The 20,865-nt window shown below is 31.4% G+C and overlaps 1 protein-coding gene across 1 annotated transcript; it reads left to right on the top strand.

Annotated features, from left to right (window-relative positions):
* Positions 1–15,992: 15,992 nt before the first annotated feature.
* Positions 15,993–17,775, top strand: LOC125870968 (chlorophyllase-2-like). The gene is made up of 3 exons (XM_049551525.1): positions 15,993–16,239; positions 16,816–17,164; positions 17,457–17,775. The coding sequence occupies exons 1-3, from the start codon at positions 16,018–16,020 to the stop codon at positions 17,762–17,764; spliced, it is 879 nt and encodes a 292-aa protein (XP_049407482.1). The 5' UTR covers positions 15,993–16,017; the 3' UTR covers positions 17,765–17,775.
* The last annotated feature ends 3,090 nt before the right edge of the window (positions 17,776–20,865 follow it).

Raw genomic sequence — 20,865 nt, 5'->3', positions numbered from 1 at the left:
GCAGCTAATACCAAACATGATTCCAACGAGCAAAACATAATTGAGAGCGCACGAAACATTGAAATAAAGAGAAGATTACCTGGTTCTGGGCAACGAACCGGACGTCAAGTTTGACGGAGACGACCACCACCTCCTTCAATTCAAACAAACCACAAAAGCTATGAAAATTTTGAACTATTGAACCAAAAATTCCCAAAACATTTAGGGTCCTCTTTGGTCTCCAAAAAAAAAATCCTCCCTAATTTTTGAAGATGATGACCGGCTTTTATAGGAGGAAGTAGGGTAGATTTGGGGGGAAACAGATGAGGGTAGAATCCCGCTAAAAAAAAGGGTAAAATTTGAACTTCCAACGGAATTCTATCCAGAACAAAAGCATATTCCCAATGATTCTTGCAATTTCAACGGATTGAAGGCGAGATGGAGGGCTAAGATCGGCCCATCGTCCTTTGAATGCTACGCGGCTTGATCTTGAGGCCACAAGGACGAATTTGCAGCTGGAATCGGCGCTGGAACAGTACTACGCGTACTGTTTGTCGAGGGAAAAGAAGAAGACGACGAGAATAAAGCTGTCACGAGTACATAGACGCCGTGAACTGCTTATGTGTATTGACGCCGTGGACTGGCTGCTACTTTCTGTCTGCTGACTGTGTACCTTTGAATTGAAAGGAATGTTGTTGGGTTTCTTTTGTTGGTGAAGGGATTGGGCCGGGTCATCTGGAGGGGCTGGAAATAAGAGAAAAAAAAATGGAATTGAGAATGGGAAGGTTGTGGGCTGAGATTTGAAATGAAATGCCCAAAAATGGGTCTTACAAAGAGTGAAGACAAGGCAAACGAAAATAGCTAGAATTGCAATTATGGCCATTTAGCCAACTCAAGTTATTTAGTGAATTCGGCTAAAAACTAAATAAAATGAATTAACATAAATTAATTAATGAGCTTCTTAATCTTGACGGAATAAAAATAATTAACTTAATTATAAACTAATGATTCAAAATTATAATCATAATTTAAACTAAGCTAATTTTATAAAATACTTACTAAAGTTAAAATTGAGTTCCTAATGTTTATAAAATATACTAATTACATACAAAATTATATAAAGTATATGTATTACTTAAAAATTATAAAAATGATAAAATTAATTAAAAGTAAATTGAAAAGTATTTTGAATTTTATAAAAACGAATTATTTCAAATCATTTGGAATTTAAGAAGCTCGGTGATTAATTTATATTATTGTGGAGGTCTAAAATTGGATGTCAACAGGTGAGATTCTATTTCAGTCATATACAGAGAGTCCAAGCATGGACAAACGTATCTGATATCTTGTTGGTGCAAATAATGGTGAAACAGTAACGACGAAGAAGACAGAGGTTTGTTAGGTGTGTTTCTTGTCTGAAAAAAAAGCTTTTGAAAGATTAGTCATATATATTTATTTTATTCCTTGTAATTATCTTTTAGTTTTTTAAACAAAGTAGGACACTTAGTTTGTTAGATAAAGTAGGACACGTTTCATAGTTGGTCAGTCACGTTCTCCATTATCTTTACGCAATTTGTTGTTCACGTATTTCGTGAGTTGTATATATACGCATCTGTACAGTGATGTCAAACATACAGAAAAGAGAATTTTCTCTAAATCAATTTCTTGCTATCTTTTCATGGTATCAGAGCAAGTTTAGAATTTGTCTAAAATTCTTGTTTCGTTTTCTCTTTTCTTTATCTTCTCTGCAATGGCACCCACGTTTTCTACTTCTGATCCAATTATTGAAAGCACTCCAGCCAATCTTTCAGCTAGAAATAATGTCATCAATTCAACTCATACCTACTATATTCATCTCTCTAATTATCCAGGGATGAATCTCCTTTCCACAGTGTTTGATGGGAACAGCTATGGTGGATGGAGAAGGGCTGTTATAATTGCGCTCTCTGCCAAAAACAAACTTGGGTTCACTGATGGTTCACTGGCGATTCCAATTGCAGATTTGGTTCTTCAAAAGTCATGGTCACGTTACAATGACATGGTTCTTTCGTGGCTTCTTAACTTTTTATCTAAAGAGATAGTTGAATCAGTGTTTTACTCCCAAAGTGCCAAAGAACTCTAGGGCGACCTAGAAGATAGATTTGGTCAGACGAATGGTGCAAAATTGTTCCAGTTACAAAAGGAACTAAATGTTGTGGTGAAAGGTAACTCTAGTATATCAGGCTATTTCACTAAAATGAAGAGTTTATGGGATGAACTAGATGTGTTAAACATGTTTTCTGTTTGTGTTTGTATGTGCGACTGTGGTGCTAAGGTAAAACTTCTGAAAGCCCATCAAGATGAAATGTTGTTACAATTCCTGATGGGGCTAAATGAATCTTTTATTGGTGTTAGGAGAAATATTTTGTTGTCATCTCATTTACCCTCTATTGGACATGTTTATTCCATGGTTATCCAAGATGAAAAGCAACGAGAAATCAATATTTCTCCTGTCTATTCAGGGGATTCTGCATCTTTTATCGTAACAAATCAATCAGGAGGAAATAAAAACTATCCTAGTTTCAAACCACCAAAGGGATCTGTTGAATCAAAAAAGAATTCAAGTACATGTGCCTATTGCAGAAAGCCAGGTCATAGCACTGACAAATCCTACATGATTCATAGATTTCCTTCAAATTCAAGTTCACAAAGCAAAGGAAATTCCAAACTCTGGTCAACAATGTTTGCCATGTTGTGGATGAGGTTGATCAAGGGGGTAATAGGTTCTCAAATGGAAAAACTCTAACCCGGGAGAACATAGGAGAACTTTTGCAATTACTTTAACAATTCAAAATGGGACAACAAAGTGATAACAATGTCGAAGCTACCACGAGTGCCAATTGTGCTGGTATGAAAAGGTTTTTCAATTCTTATGCATTTTTTGTTAAAATAGACACCAATTCTTGGATATTGGGCAGTGGTGCATTTGAACATATGAATTTTAACAAGCATCTTTTTCCAATTTTAAGTCATTAGGAAATCCAATCATGGTGACACTTCCCAATTCTCACAAAGTTAAGGTCACACATTATGGTTCTGTTACTCTTCTGCAAAATTTGATCTTGCATAATGCTCTCTATATTCCATCTTTTAAATTCAATCTTATGTATGTCCACATGTTGTGTAAACAACTTAATCGACATGTTCTCTTCACTCCTTATTCTTGCTTTCTACAGGGTCANTCTTCTACAAAATTTGATCTTGCATAATGCTCTTTATATTCCATCTTTTAAATTCAATCTTATGTATGTCCACATGTTGTGTAAACAACTTAATCGACATGTTCTCTTCACTCCTTATTCTTGCTTTCTACAGGGTCATTCAATGAAGTAGCCACTGGAGATTGGTGAAGAAAAAGGCGGACTCTACATTCTAAAATCGAAGTCTAAAGCTGCAGTTTTTAGGGATAATTTTATTTCTAGTCAAGTTTTAATTCCAAGAAGGCACTGTGTTGCCAATCCTGTTCCTATTTTAAATTTTAGCTTCAATGTTCATGTTTCAAATGTAGAAGAGAAGCTATGGCATTATAGACTCGGTCATATGCCTTTAATCAATATGAGAAAAATTTTAACTTTTTCAGTATCTGATTGTGCAAATTTTCAATCTCCATGTATTATTTGTCCAATGGCTAGACAATCCAAACTCCCTTTTCCCTTTAGTTCTATTTCTACAAAATCTATTTTTGAATTAATTCATGTAGATACTTGGGGACCTTATAACAATCTTACTCATGACAATATCAGATATTTTCTCACTATAGTAGATGATTTTAGTAGAGGAACATGGACTTTCTTACTATCTTCTAAATCAAATGCTTTTATAGTACTTAAATCTTTCCTAATCATGATAGACATGTAGTTTCGCACTAAAGTCCAGAAAAAAAAATCAGATAATGCTTTTGAATTAGGCACTGAAAAACTGCAATCTGAATTTTTGTCGTCTCAAGGAATCATTCACCAAACAACTTGTATTTCCACTCCACAACAAAATGGAGTTGTGGAAAGGAAACATAGGCATCTATTAGAAACGTCTAGAGCATTTCTTTTTCAATCACATTTACCTATTAAGTATTGGGGTGATTGTCTTTTAACAGCAACCTATTTGATTAATAGGTTTCCTTCCAAAGTTCTCAAATACAAAACACCTTATGAGATTCTTTTTAAGTCTAATCCAAATTATCAAAGTCTGAAGTGTTTTGGTTGTTTGTGTTTTGCTTCCACTCTTTCGGTTCATAGGGCAAAGTTTGAACCTAGAGCTGTGTCATGTGTGTTTTTGGGATATCCTCGTGGAAAGAAAGGTTTTAAGTTACTTAATCTTCAAACCGAGAAAATTTTTGTTTCAAGAGATGTGATATTTCATGAAAACATATTTTCTTTTGCCTCTACTAAACTTGGTGAATGTACCGAATCTTTTCTATCTAAGGATCATATTATTGGTCCTAAGGATTCTGTGCCTACTTTAGTTCCTCATAATCTATCCACAGAGGACAATTTTATTCCCATTTCACCTATCACTAAGTCTGGTTTTCCTGATGATCATCATCCTGGTGTCTTTGAATCTCCGTCTTCTCCCTATTATTCCTGCAAACATTCCCTCACCTTCAGTTTCTCCCATGGTCATAGATAATATTCTTAGAAAATCTTCTAGGCCTCATAAAACACTTAGTTATCTAAAGGATTATATATGCAATGCTTTGCAACTCACCAATGTCACCAATTCTTGTTTTCTTTCCTCTGTTACTCCTCTTCATTTTTCTTTTTCCAGCTTGTCTTCCACAAATCAAGCATTCATAAATTCCCTCTCAAACCTCCAAGAACCTACTAGCTACACTCAAGCTATGATACACCCAGGTTGGCAAAATGCCATGGCTAATAAAATTGCAGCGCTTGAATTAAACAAAACTTGGGAGGTTGTGGAGTTACCTCATAGGAGAAAGGCATGACCATGTAAATGGGTGTATAAAATCAAATAACATTCAGATGGAAGCGTGGAAAGACTCAAAGCTCGATTGGTAATTAGAGGCGATATACAAAGAGAGGGAATAGATTTCAATGAAACATTTTAACCGGTGGTTAAAATGATAAAAATTAGGTATATCTTGTTTGTAGCAATCAAAAAGAATTGGGAATTATTTTAACTGGATGTGGATAATGCATTTTTACATAGAGATTTAGATGAGGAGGTGTACATGAAATTTCTAGTCTGACTTATTCCTCATTTCTCAAATCATGTTTGTAGGCTGAAGAAATCCCTTTACGGGCTTCAACAAGCATCTCGGCAATGGTATGCCAAATTGACTTTTGCCTTAAATTTCAAAGGTTTTACTCATTCGTTAAATGACTATTCCATGTTCTTTAAGAAAACAGATTCTTCTATATGTATTGTGGCTATCTATGTAGACAATATCTTGTTAACGGGAAATGACATCGAAGAGATGAATGGTCTTAAAGTCTTCATGAATCAAGAGTTCAAAATTAAAGACTTGGGAAACTTGCACTATTTCTTTGGTATGGAGGTTTTTCGCGAGCAGTGGGGTCTAATTCTCAGTCAATGTAAGTTCACTTTGGATTTGCTGGCAGAATTTGATATTCTCGACCTTACCGCAGTATCTTCCCCTCTTGATCCTACATCAAAATTGCTTGCTAATTCGGGTGATCTAATCAAAGACCCAACTTTGTATCTCCATCTACTCGAAAAGTTAAATTATCTCACACATACTCGCCCAGATCTTGCCTTTATAGTACAACATTTGAGCCAATATATGGAAGATCCAAGGGACCCTTATTTGAATGTTGCTCTTGGTGTCCTTCGCTACTTATTGAAGTACCATATCTGGGATTATTCATGTCTTCATCACCATCCTTTGAATTGATAGCTTTCTGTGATTCGTATTGGGGGGGATTGCCCCAATTAACGAAAGTTTGTAAGTTGATTTTACATAGCTCTTGGTGCTTCTCCTATCTCCTGGAAGTCAAAGAAGAAGAATTCTATCTCCCTCAGCTCTGCTGAAGCTGAGAATTGGTCCATGAGGAGAGTTGTTGTCGAGTTGACTTGGTTGGTACGATTATTCACTGATCTTTCGATCCCTATAGCTTTGTTGGTTCCCCTTCACTCGGATAGCAAAGCTGCTATACATATTGCCAAGAATCCCATGTTTTATGAGCGAACCAAGTATATGGAGCTTGATTGCCATTTCGTCCGACAACAATTTCTTGCTGGTTTAATTTCACTCTTATTCACTCCATATTCGTCTCAATTAGCCGATTTATTCACCAAGCCCTTAACAGGGCCTCTTCACAGTAACCATCTGGGGAAGTTGGGTGTGTTTTCCTCCCCCTCCAACTTGAGGGGGGGGTGTTGATGTAGATAATGATGAAACAGTAACAACGAAGAAGATAGAGGTTTGCTATGTGTGTTTCTTGTCTGAAAAAAAAAGCTTCTGGAAGATTAGTCATATATATTTATTTTATTCCTTGTAATTATCTTTTAGTTTTGTAAACAAAGTAGGACACTTAGTTTGTTAGATAAAGTAGGACACGTTTCATAGTTGGTCAGTCACGTTCTCCTTATTTTTACGCAGTTTGTTGTTCACGTATTTCGTGAGTTGTATATATACGCATCTGTACAGTGATGTCAAGCATACAGAAAAGAGAATTTTCTCTAAATCAATTTCTTGCTATCTTGACAAGATTCAATGTTCGAATTTGCGTATCAAAGCTGTGAGGAGAAGTTTATGATCTGTCACCAACATGAAGAATCAGGCCATTTTTAGCCAAAATTGGTGTCAATTCTTTGATATGGAATTTGAGTTATTTTAGTTGGGTTTGCTAAAAGCACCTGTTGGTGTGATTTTGAGTTATGAAGAGAAGAGCACCAAATGTTTAGGACCTATTTGCTGCGTTATTTTAAGACTAGGAAGGGCACCAATTACTGCATATTTGGCTAAATAGAGTCGGATTCAGGATACGAAAGCTTCGGTAGAGAAAATACACCCAAGGCTTGAACTTGTATCCTTAAAGGCGTTAAACTTGAGCTTTAACCATTGGTTCCATAAGACTCATTTGTATAAATATACATGTATATCAGAATTTCATGAGTCGAGTTGTCTGGGTGACGTGGCACCCCTTCCGGTCTACATAGAACTGTCCCTAGCAATGGTGCTAGATGGAGTGTGAAATTAAGCATTCTATGTGTGGTAGTAGTACCTGGTGCTCATTTTTTTTTAGAGAATAATGATGGATGGATGGATGGAATTAGTATGGTTTGGATATACAAAGATAGTGTTTTTTTCATTGATCCTACTCTTATAGAAAATGATTTGGTAAAAGATTGGTCCAACTTTAGTGGATTTTACTTCTCCATTTATCCTACATTTTAAGGAAATGATATGGCCACATCGTCTTTCGATTTCGATATAGTTTATCATCTCATTGAATCTATTTCAATAGGTGATGATTTGGTACAATATAAATCAATAATTTGCTTCATGAAGGTGATGTCTTTTGATGCGTCGAGAGACTGCAATTAATGAGATACTATCCAAAGAAGAGGAGCTGCTAGAATTGAGTTTTAGACTTGGGGCATATTTGGTACAACAAAAAGCTTGTTCGAATGCAAGAGATCATGTGTAACACAAAATAATTGGGACACAAAAATCAAGACGCATGGTGAAAGCTTTGGTAGCATATGAAGCTAGTTTAATGTCAAAGCATCAAGAACATATTTTTTGGGGAAAATTTTAAAAATAGCTAGGAGTTGAAATATAACGAGTCTTCTTAGATACAATTAACATAATTACGTAGCGTATTTATTAATTCAGTACCTATTGTATATCTCGATGCAGGAAATTTACTTTTATACAAATTAGACTCTTAACTTAATTAATGAGACAGTAATTTAGGTTATTAGAAAGGAAAACAAACCCACAAATCGTTGGTTATTGTATTTGATTAGTATTTCTTGTCAAATATTACTTCTGCGGTTCTGCTAAACAAAGAAAGATAAATTTAACTTTCTAAATAAACATGTCATTAAATGACTATATATATAGTATATGTTTTTCTGTTCTTGATCTCCTTTTTTGTTTTTGTTTTTGTTTTTGGAATTAAAAATATGCATAAGTTGTTGCATCTTCAGTGGGTCATTCCAATACTTTGATTAACTCAAGATTTAGCTAGAGATCCTGTAATTTCTTGAAAAATTTTGAGTTAGACCCAAAGATAAAAATGGAAAATCATCCCAGATTTTTTGGATGCGTCGTTTGTATACCTCGAGTGATTCTCTTGGAAGGACTTTGTTCATCCATGATTCTAATTGTATTAAAGGAGAAAATTGAAAAATCAAAAGAAATCATTGTGATACACTAATACAAATAAAAATATTAGAAGATTGAAACCGCAATAAGAAATAAAAATATATATATTTTAAACAGCCAAAAGTTGCATTGAAATCTTGGCTGCATATTTGAGAGGGAAAGAAGAAATTTTTCAAGTTTTAAAATTTGATTGTGCTCAAGTGAATTATGGAGAAATAAAAATATTATGGAGAAAGAGATAGTATAACTTTAAATAAGTGTGGAAACAGAATTATACAAAAATGAACGTGGCTTACGTAAATACGGATAAAGATTTGTGGTGAGGAGTAAATTACTCAAACTATAGCTATGTTAAATAATTAATTAGTATATGTTTGCTAATTAGTTGGGTAACTTTCCCTTCTTTGGGTTAATAGTTTTGATTATTTTGTTGGTTTCATATGATGATAGTAGCTTATTTTTGTAAAATCAACTTTACTTTAAGTTAATCATATAATTTTATTTTTCTTTAAAAGCGTAGGTACTCTCTTTTTGTAATGAACTTCGTTATTATCGTTGCTTAGTGGTATAAAAGCTCAAAAGAATGTCTGACTATTATTATTAACTAGCACAGATTTTTGGTTTATAGTAAAAGCTAAAGCATGGTCAAATGAAAAATAAATCATTATAATTTATAAGCATTCCAAGAGAACTATAGTAAAATCAAAATCATAAGATACATTAACTATATTTAGCAGAATTTTATAAACTAAAGTGTGGTCAAATAACAAAACACTTTTTTCAGTAGCTTAAAACACTTATTATGACTCAAGTTAACGACTTTTTTCAGTAGGTTTAAACACTTGTTGTTCAGAAATTTAAAAGAGCATAAAACATAAATCTAAAAAAACTAGAGCAACTTTTACATATAGCAAACATAAAAATCATATTTGTATGTTATAGCTATAGTTTGCATAATTGCGCACCATAGAAAATTTTATGTTTGCTATGGAGCTTTTGATTTGTATAATTCGCTAGATACATCCAATTTTATACAAATTGTTCAGTTTTGTATAAATTCATTTATACATTGTAATTTGTATAATAAGATCTGTATTTGTATAATTATAAGCGTATAGAACGAAAATATATGTATTTTTATTTGTAGATACACTTTTCTCTCGCTTTATACAAACACAAACACATTTTATACATTTGTTTACTGAATGGGTAATTGTATACCGAAAATGGCTAATTGTATACCGAACCAGATGGCAAAAAAATGGGATATTTGCTGCAAATTACAAATAAAATAAACTATGGCTATAACATTTAATTTGAATTAATAATTTGTTATTTCATACAATTTTCCCAAAACTAACACATGGTCACATCAACTATAAGTATTACATAACTTAAAATAGTAGTAGTAAATTTTTCTAACCTTCACCCTAATATCTTCAAGCCATGAGTGAAGGACTTTATGAAGTAGTTGTCCACTATAAAATTCTTGCATTTGGCGTCTAAAAATTCAACTAATACGAAATAGAGGGAGTATTACACAAGCAAGTGGTCAGTGGATAGAAATGATTACTTGAGTTTGTCTCCTCGCCACCCACATTAATAATTTATTTACTTTTACCTTTTAAAAAGGTACTGTCTAATTCTATAAAAAGTCTTAAACCTCCTTTCCAGCCTTGTTTCGAAGCTTGAAATCGCTTTTCATAGATTGATCATCAAATCAAGGGAAAAAGGATAAATATATCCACTAATTTTCGTAAATGGTATCTAATACCCCTCGTTATATTTTTAGAATGTTGATGCCCCTACCGTCTAATTTTTAGAGCGTGTATACCCTTTGGACTAACGGAGGGACACGTGTCACGATCTTAACAACCTATCAAAAATTATTTAATTTTTATTTTCAATTAAATAATCCGACCCGAATAATTAAAAACCACCCAAATATTTAAGACCCACCTAAATAATTAAGACCCAACTAATGGTGGAACATGAAGTGGTAGATATATAGAAAGCGCACAGTCCAGTGTGTAGTGATTGATTTTGATGAAACAATGCAAGTGTTCATGTTCTCATGACCAGGAGATAACAGGAGCAGTTAGGGTTTCTGTGAACTGTTATATAGAGAGGTAGAAATTTGGAGACCCAAGCTAGAGGTGAGGGGTCTTCATTCAAATAGGAAAAGAATATTGATAGTGGTTGCAGAGGGAAGAGGCACAGAGTTGTGGGGACGACTCGGTTCCTGGACCAAACAGCTTCTCCTCGGATTCTTTGTTGATTTTCGATTTTCACAGATCTATTTTCTTGGCTTTCAGCCCTACAATCTTCATTTTTCAAAATTCAGTCATCTAAAAAAGTTATTGAGTTTTGTGATTATAAATCCATTCGAAGGTCGCTGGTTCGATTCGCCGGAATTATTGGAGCAGCAGTACTGATGGAGAGATGGGTGAGTGGTGGTCAGGTTTTATGGTGGATGAAGGGTCGCTGCCTCACTGATTTCACTGGAGCGTCAATAGAGCAAGAGAGGTTGAGTTCGATAGCAATTAGAGGTGGTTTTGTACATGGAGTTTCGTCGGAGAAGATGGAGTTGTGGCAGTGGTGTTGGGTAACTAGTTCTTGGGGAGTATGGTCGCTGGAACTAAAGAATAATGGGAAAATGGGATTTATTTGGGTGGATTATTTAATTGGAAATAAAAATTAAATAAATTTTTGACAGGTTGTTAAGATCGTGACACGTGTTCCTACGCTCCAAAAATTAGACGGTAGGGGGATCAGCGTTCTAAAAGTATAATGAAGGGTATTTAGATACCATTTACGAAAATTCAGGGGTATATTTATCTTTTTTTCCTTAAATCAATGTGGATTACTCCTCCTCAATTTTTGTGCGTATACTTTCGAAAAATTTTATTATGTGTGAGGCGCACATAGTGTTAGTTGTGTGAGGCCTTTTTGGGCTGCCATTTATATATTGTGGGGCCCATATTGTACTTGTTTCATTTCCTTACTTTTTCTCTTTCAATTTTAATCTTTTCTTTTACTTTTCTTTCTTACTTGCATTTTCTTTTTTTGCTTGTCAACTCTTATTGTAATTTTATTTTAATAAAAAGAAACTTTAGAACTCACCCACGGATATATATATATATATATATATATGCCATTTATATATTGTGGGGCCCATATTGTACTTGTTTCATTTCCTTACTTTTTCTCTTTCAATTTTAATCTTTTCTTTTACTTTTCTTTCTTACTTGCATTTTCTTTTTTGCTTGTCAACTCTTATTGTAATTTTATTTTAATGAAAAGAAACTTTAGAACTCACCCACGGATATATATATATATATATATATATATATATTTATTTATTTGATGGAAAATTAAAGTAATATATCAGATGAAATTAAATTAATTTTTTCTAAAATAAATTCGAAGCGATTGAAGATAGTGAAACTAAAATAAATAAATTGAACTCTCACAAAAAATTAAAAATTCATATAATCAACCAACTGAGATACTAAAATTCAATCGGTATTATTTATTACATTTAAATCCACAATTTAATTTTAATTATTTAAATTTTAGTCATTAATTTATTTTTTGAAATTTTCAATTTTAACCACCCAATTCTTAATTATCAAATATGTTTTATTTTTGTTTATATTATATCCACTTAATGTATTTGAATGCTTTATATTAATAATAATGTATTAATGATATCAAGTACTCAATTATCTTTTCTTTTTCATATTTGTTAAATTCTCTACTTCTGTGGCATGTATCCAATAATTATTGCTAATATTAATTTTTTGTGTTTCTTGTTCAAGATTTTCTTTTTATTTTTTTTTATGTTAAGCGTTTTAAAATGTGAAACGAAACTTTTATAGATTTATTTTTTCTCTTGTGTGTTACAAGAATTAATAAAAAAAAAGAGTCAACCAAATAAATTTGTGAAAGCATAAAATAATAGTAGTATGAATATATTTTTTTGCACAAAGAGGTAGGACTTAAAAAAAAACTATAGAAACATTGATTAAAAAAGGGTGCAAAGATAAAATAGAAAAAGGGTTTTGCAAAGGAAAAAAAATACAGATAAAGAAAAGACTACATTTTGAGAAAATGGAAGTGAAAGAGAGAGTGTGTGACAACAAGAAAATGGCCCACAAAAACACTTGTCAAAAGGAAAGGGTGCCCTCACACAACTATTGTTGATTGTGCCTTAACCACAATAAATTTTTTCTATATAGAAAAAGGGTTTTGCAAAGGAAAAAAAAATGCAGATAAAGAAAAGACTAAATTTTGAGAAAATGGAAGTGAAAGAGAGAGTGTGTGACAACAAGAAAATGGCCCACAAAAACACTTGTCAAAAGGAAAGGGTGCCCTCACACAATTATTGTTGATTGTGCCTCAACCACAATAAATTTTTTCTATACTTTCAACTTGTTGTAATCATCAACTTAATTATCATTTTATTTGTTCAAAACTCTCTTCAGCTTTGACTCACTAATTCATATTTCAAGTCAATTATCATGTCTTTAACCTTATATTTAGGTTTATTATTCAGAACTTTGAAACAAAAATTAGATGATTATAATTAATAATAGGGAAAAGGGCCTGATATACCCCTCAACTTTGTCATTTGGAGCTGATATGCCCCTCGTTATGAAAGTGGCTCATATATACCCTTACCGTTATACAAACGGCTCACATATACTCCTACAGTTACAAAATGAGCTCACATATACCCTTTATTTAACGGAAGTGAAAAAGTTAGTTTTAAATTTATATTTTTGACTTTAATTTTCTTAAAAATTATTTAGGGGTATATATGATTCTTCTAGCAAAGTTCAAGGTATATTTTAATCCTTTTTATACATAAATTATTTTGTGACTTCTTTTATTATAATTATTTGAGTTTCTTATTCTTATTTTATTTTTTTCTTTCATTCCTTAGTGTAAAGAAAAAAATTTAAAACTATGTTTTTGTGGCTATATTATAATTTAAAATTTTATTTTTTTGGTCTATATTGTAATTTAATTTTTGTATTTGAAGAAAACAATTTGGTCATCTATAATAAGTTTATAAGAATATTAGTGAAACATAAATAAATTTGACCATCAAAATAATAAATCTAAATTAGTCATTGAAACAAAAAAAAAAGTTAAAAAAATATATATGTTTGAGGAGGATTAAATATACTCATATGGGATTATATATTTTTTTAAAAATAATAAAAAATTAACCTGAAATTAATTTTTTTCATTTCCGTTAGAGGAAAAGGGTATATGTGAACCATTTGTATATAAGTAGGGGTATATATGAGCCACTTTCATAACGAGGGGTATATCAGCTCTAAATGACAAAGTTGAGGGGTATATCAAACCATTTTCCCTTAATAATATAGTATGAACAAAGCATATAACAAAAAAGGGACATGGACCACCAATCACCAGTTTAAAATCTCTAAAATGAAGACAACGATCAATAAAAAAAAGGACAAAGCTCGAATGGTAAGGTTGATGGATTGGGTTTAAAAATCTATATGAACCAATAAGATGAAGCTATTTGTTTAATAAAATGAATTATCAAAATATTGCCATGTCATTTTGCTATTAAAGAAGATCATCCTTATACTTTAAAAAAACGTTTTGGACATTTTTTATATGATAAGTGGGAGGAAGGTCTTTTTCAAATCATTTATGATTCGTTAAAGCAGTGGCGTACGTAGACACTATTTTTTTTAAGCAGCGTCACCATTTAAAAAACAAGAATGGCTCAAGAATAAAATTTTTGACAATCAAATAGAATAAAATAAAATAATTATTATGAACAAATAAAAATAAAACTTCAAGCAAATAATTAAAAAAAAGAATAACAAAACAAAAATATTAACATAATGTGGAGATTCGAGATATCGAATGACGATGAACATGAACAATTTTTATTTTTTTGAAGAAACTCACAAGTCACCACATATAAATTTATGGAGTCAACAGTATTTTTATTTAACTATACTTCTAAACTCAAAGATTTTAAGTTTTATTTCAATTTTAAAATAAAAGGTAGTAGATAAATTTTGAATGAATTCAAGTGGATCCATAGGTTTTTAATAATGGCCCTACATTTTTTAATTTAAAGCTATAATTTAAGAGAGAGAAAAACAATTTAAAACTTAAATTTAAGAGAAAAATAAAACAAAAACGTGAATTTAAAGGTAAAATTTAAGAGAAAAATAAAACGAAAACTGTGTAGGAATCAAACTCACGACATCTTATACATGAATAAGATGCTTTAACCACCGGTGCTGAGAGAAATTTCATACGAGCAGTGTCCTTTTAATTCCTTTTATCGGTTTACTATTTTCTTTTTTAAAATATAAGTATATTTTAGTAAAATTTCCGATGAAGCCGTGTCACGTGACACCCCTTCCATCAACATAAATCCGCCCCTACGTTAGAGACATTTTTCTTATCATTTTTTGAAGATAAATATAGAGCTCCATTAAAAGTATAACATCTGAGACTTTCGGTCACTTCAAATATAACAATGAGAATCCATTACTTTTAAAATTCTAAATCCGTCTCAACACATACCTCTCATAAATCTTTCATTTTTCTATTCAAATTATATATATACTTTCATTGTTTTAATTTATTTGTCTTATTTTAATTTGACATAAAATTTAACAAAGTAAAAGAAATAAATTAAATCTTGTAATCTTAAATTAAAAATGATATAAACAAAGCATATATATATAATAAAAAAGGACATGGACCACCAATCGCGAAAGGACATGACCACTATAACCAATACAATATAAATAAAGCATAAAAAAGAAATCAAAATACACAATTTTTAATAGATATTTTTTATATTACAAACCGAAATAAATTAATGTGGACAAAGTAGAATTACTACTGGGACAACTTCCACATTGCTAACGTTAATAAAGCAAAAAAAACGTTTTGTTTTTTCTCTATGGAAAAGAAAAAATAAGGATGAAAGTTCAATTTTTGCTACCTCATAATTTCCATGGAAAAAAATATCTTGGTATCCATCCAGTTTAACTATATATTTAATAATGAATAACTAAAGCTTACAAAGAAAATAAAAATATATAAAAAAAATAAGGTGAAGGGTATTTTTTAAAAGAAATAACTTATTATTAGAAATTAATAAAAAATTAATTTCAGCATAACTTATCCTGACATAACTAATCTCAGCATAACTTGTATTCAAACCAAAACGACAATTAAATTATTTAAAATAAGTTAGTTTTATTATTTATTGCGTTTTTTAGCAAATTTGCCCTTATTGCTATGTTTTTAACTCAAATATGTCCTCCAATTAATAAAATAGTTCAAAAATACCCTTGTTACAGAGAGAGTAGATGATACATGTGAGCTCATCATTACTTAATTGCCCAAGGTGTTAGTGCAATAACAATAAAACAAAAGGGGTAGGGTGACGTTTACCTATCCCCCCCCTCGAATAAGTTAGCTAGGTGGTCCATGTAAGCTCATTGATTAATTGCGCAAGGTGTTAGTGTAATAACAATAATATATTCAGTGTAATTTTACAAGTGACGTTTCAAGAGGATAGAGTCTACGCATTGTCCAAGGTTTGAGTGCAATTACTAATATATAAATCAATGGTGTATGGCAAAGCAAGCATAGAGAGAAACATAAAGATGGGAGCATCATCAATTTTCGAAATAGGTAATGAGACAATTAACACTATCAATGTTAAGAGCTCTTCTTCATTGCCATGTTCATTGTTAGTTTTTTCACCAACAACGAAAGGATCCTATCCAGTCTTACTCTTTTTCCACGGCTTCATGCTCAAACCCAGCTGGTACAAATCCCTCCTTCAACACATTTCTTCCCATCGATATATCATTGTTGCTCCTCAGGTACCACTTACCACAACTTCATCATATCTACTTTTAACATATTTAGTGTTGGTTATACGAAAAACTATTTATAATTACATATTCCTACCATATTGTCTCACTAATTAATAATTTCATACCAAATTTCAAGTCAAATACACCTAGATACATGTATGTTTGCTATAAGATACACTTTGAAACACAAATACATAGGAAGAGAGGCGAGCGAGAGAGCGGGAGAGTTAGAGTATCCTAAATAGAAGTGAATCACACTAGATACATGCATCTCAGATACATAGAGAGAGAGTTAGAGTATATGTATCTAAAACAAATTTCACCTAATTCTGACCTACAACGCTAGATACATGTATCTAGTAGATGAAATTTTGCACAAATGGTAATTTCGAAATTTTACAGGAAGGCACGTATTTAGGCGTTAAACTAGTAAAATTTGTGTTGTTTGCTATATGAATCTTCATTGTCGCTATTTATTTATGCCTGTCTTAGCTTTTACTACTAGTTTTTATTATATATTTTAATTTTGGTTAGTAAAAATCATGACTCTGTCACTCAGATTTATTTGTTACATGTTAGCAGATTTCTCTTATAAACCAGGAAGTGAAAAGCGTAAGGAAAATAGCAGAATGGTTAATCAACAACCTCGAATCCGTACTGCCGGAGAAAGTTCAACCGGACCTCGAGAAAGTGGCGATCTCCGGTCACAGCAAAGGCGGTAATATGGCATTCGCCGTAGCTTTTGACAGCTCAATGCCTCTAAAATTCTCAGCACTCCTTGGAATTGACCCAGTAGCAGGAACCTCCCCGTCCTGTCTATGTCCTCCCTATGTTCTCGAATACATCCCTCGCATTTTCAATCAATCAATCCCTGTTGCTATTGTTGGTGCTGGCTTGTCAAATCAATCAACATGTTGTTTGCTCCCGTCAGGTTGTTTGTCTTGATTTTCTTATCATAATCGTGTTTGTAAGTCTTTTTATGGTTATGAGATAGTGTCAGAGTTACATTTTTTACTAAATAATTCAAAACATGAAAAAGTAAGAAGAATTGACTTAAAATAGTAATTAGATGAACCCCTTGGTCTACCTGACTCAGCTCCTGACTAGGGAGTTTCGTTTAGAGAGGAGCTAATAGACTGTTCATAACTGTATTGACTAAATCACATTCAAGATTTGTTTTATTAGCATCTACATGACACTTTATTATTTTGATCCTAATATAGGTGCGCCAAATGGAGTTAATCATGCGGAGTTTTTCAACGAGAGTAAGCCCCCTTGTTATTATTTCTTGGCAAAGGATTACGGTCATGCAGATATGCTGGAAGCTGAAGGAATAATGGCAATTTTAATCAGAATTCTGATGAAAAGTGGAAAAGGATCTAAGGACAGTATGATAAGAGCTGTTGGAGGAATTGTGGTAGCATTTCTTAAGGCTTATTTGGAAGGTCAAATTGATGATTTAAATGATATTGTTAAATCACCTAATCTTGCTCCTATTACTCTTGATCCAGTTATATCTATCAAGGATTAATTAATTAATTAATTAGAATTGTATTGAAAAGATCTTTTTAAGTATGTGGATGTTTGCATTTCTTACAATCTTATTCTAAAATGTGGTCCTCTTATTAGACCACATTATTAATGTATGTGTACTATGTTTCAGGAATAAATTTGTTTGTTTCGAAAAACTCAAATAAAAATGTCTCTTTCTTTCTTCTAATTTTGAGTCATATATAGCTCTTTTTTTTTCTTTTTTTTTTTTATGGCATGAGTATCTAGTTTATTTGATGCTAATTTATCAATCTTGTTTGAACTTTTTTAAAATTATCGGTAAGCGTATGTTAGATTCTCCAAACTGAAAGTAGTGTATTTTTAGAGAATTCAATATGAATGCAACATCGAAAATGAAGAGTTCATGCAAATTATATGTTAATGTGTAAAAAAAGTTTATATTATTAGGAGTTGACATGCATCAATTTGTAACTTTTTATAACGAATTTGATATGATAACTTAAAAAAAATAATCTATGTAATAATTGATAAGAGTTACGGGCAACGTCTTTAGATGTAGCAACGTTAAAAGTTTCGTTAGGAACTATTACATACAAATATGTTGCAATGGGATAATGGAAAATGTTCTCAGATACCACCATCATAATTCATAAATCATAACCAATGAAAGATTTATTCTTTGGTCTAAATTTGAAATTGGAGAGTTTTAGTAGATCAGTTGATTGGCTATCTGAATCCTCATCTTGTTGGTGAGGATTCGATTCCACACATTATAAACTCCTCCACATTTCCCCTTCTCCTACCCCCATTTTTATTTATTTTTTTAAAAAAGATAACCAACTAGACATGTTTCGATCTTCAAACATGACTTTATTTTGTGTGTATAATTTTTTTTCCTGTTTTGCAAATATTCCCTAATAGTCAATGTCATGCCTACAAACACGATGCAATGTCGTTTTTACTATATGGAGCCCCATCAATTTGAAATTAGGGGTGGACATATATACCGAAAAATCAAAAAATCAAATTAAATTGAATTAATTTGGTTTTTCGATTTTGGTTCTTCGATTTTTCGATTTGGTGTCAGTGTTATTTTTTCAAAAGTTTGATTCAGTGTTCGGTGTAAGAGTCTCATAACTTCGGTGCACCAAAAATCAAATTTTTATTTTAAAAATATTTTTAAAAAAACAATATATATATATATATATTATATTCCATGCTGTTTGAAGGATTATCATTGATATTCCGTCAGAGAAATGATTTAAGCTTAAAATAAAAATTGAAAAATGCACTTTGCCGGCAATAAATAGGATCGAATGACCATTTTACATAATGAATAATAATTTAATTATTTTGGGTAAAAAAAATTGACCCAATAAATATTCTATCTATTTTTAAAAAAAATATTATAATCGGGTATAGCTGAAGGCAAATTATGGCTCATGTGAAAGTGGAGGCACATACCCTCATTTCTTATCTCTTTTTTAGAAAAATTATGGGATATTACAAATATAGCCTCTAAATTTATCTGAAATAGTGATATTTGAAAATAATTATGATACATAGAGAGAGATTGAGCTAGTAGAAAATACGTTTAATATACCTATCTCTTTATTTCAAATCTGAACTACATTTAAACCTATCTCTTTATTTCAAATCTGAATTATAAATGTAGTTCATAAAATAGAATAATATGAGTGATTTTTAATAGAGATTGGGATAGTTTATAATGATCGTACGCGTGTATTTCATAAAATACAAGTGTCATATAATAAAAATACAATGTATTGTCAATGTGTATTTAACTTACGCACAAATCTAATGTATTTCGCTATATTTAAAAATAAACTATTGTTATATTATATAAATGTATAAACTATCACAATATTTCATAATGACATAAAACACTTTAACTTGGCTTCACCTTGTATCTATGCCTTTCAGCTTTGGATGTGCACAAGTATATACTTAAATTTGTATAAAATTGAATAAGTAGATACACACGTTCTATGTGACATAATATACATACGATGTCACATAGGATGTGAATTGTCATATAGGACGCATGTGTCTATTAGTTCAATTTGTTTAAGTATTTACTTGTGCACACTCAGTGTTAAAGAGTATAGTTGTCAGCTAAAATCACGTTACAGAATTATGTTTTTAGTCGAAACTCTTGCTATATACAAAAAAAAAATTCTCTTTTTTCTATTTTCAATTGAGGGAGTTGCGGAGTGGGTTAGTTTGTATTATATCTTTTTTCTATTTTCTAATTGTTTAAGTATTTACTTGTGCACACTCAGTGTTAAAGAGTATAGTTGTCAGCTAAAATATAGTTACAGAGCACGTTTATGTATTATGTTTTTAGTCGAAACTCTTGCTATATACAAAAAATTCTCTTTCTTTTTTCTATTTTCAATTGAGGGAGTTGCAGAGTGGGTTAGTTTGGGCCAAAATGTAGATGCAACCAAAGAGCAAATTGTCTACATATTAGGTGACACAAGAAAAAGAATGGAAAGCACAATGAGTGGACCTTTCTTTTCTAGAGGGACTCTTTAGCAATAGTTTCACTATTTATTAAAAATGACAATATTTCAGTTTGTTAAAAGATGAGTTATGTATTTATTTTATTTTGGATTACTTTGAAAGAATACAAATACTTAATAACAGAATAGAAAAAACATGAAACAAAAAAATTCAAAAAAAGGAAAAACGATTTTAAATATAAATCAGTTACGTTTTGAAAGACCAGATGTAGTCATTTTTTCTCCTTTTTTTGGAGATTTTTTTTGCCCTCTCTTCTTTAGAATTCCAAAAAAAAATTGGCAAAAAATAGTTTTTTCTTCCGAATCATTCAATTGATAATCTTCATAGCTTCTTCGAGTTGAATTTGGCATATTCTTGAAACAGATGTTTTCAAATCCACGACTATAATTTCGTCAGTTTCATTGAATTCGAAAATTTTCGATATTAGGTATTTTTGTTTTGGTTGATTATTTTATTTGTTTGGATAATATATTCGTATATCAGGTCGTTGTGATTTTGTTGATTATTTTGAATTAGTGAAATCTTTGTATGGTTTGATATTTTTAGTTTTTTTTTGGATGTTTTGTATCCAAT

The sequence above is a fragment of the Solanum stenotomum genome, chromosome 7, assembly GCF_019186545.1.
Source record: "Solanum stenotomum isolate F172 chromosome 7, ASM1918654v1, whole genome shotgun sequence".
Classification (NCBI taxonomy): domain Eukaryota; kingdom Viridiplantae; phylum Streptophyta; class Magnoliopsida; order Solanales; family Solanaceae; genus Solanum; species Solanum stenotomum.
This window is presented reverse-complemented; position numbering and strand designations above follow the sequence as displayed.

Bases quoted from the DNA above. Each gene is read 5' to 3' on its own strand.
- LOC125870968 (XM_049551525.1), top strand. From the start codon at position 16,018: ATGGGAGCATCATCAATTTTCGAAATAGGTAATGAGACAATTAACACT. The intron at 16,240-16,815 runs GTACCACTTACC...ACATGTTAGCAG, and splicing joins ATATCATTGTTGCTCCTCAG to ATTTCTCTTATAAACCAGGA. The intron at 17,165-17,456 runs GTTGTTTGTCTT...ATCCTAATATAG, and splicing joins ATGTTGTTTGCTCCCGTCAG to GTGCGCCAAATGGAGTTAAT.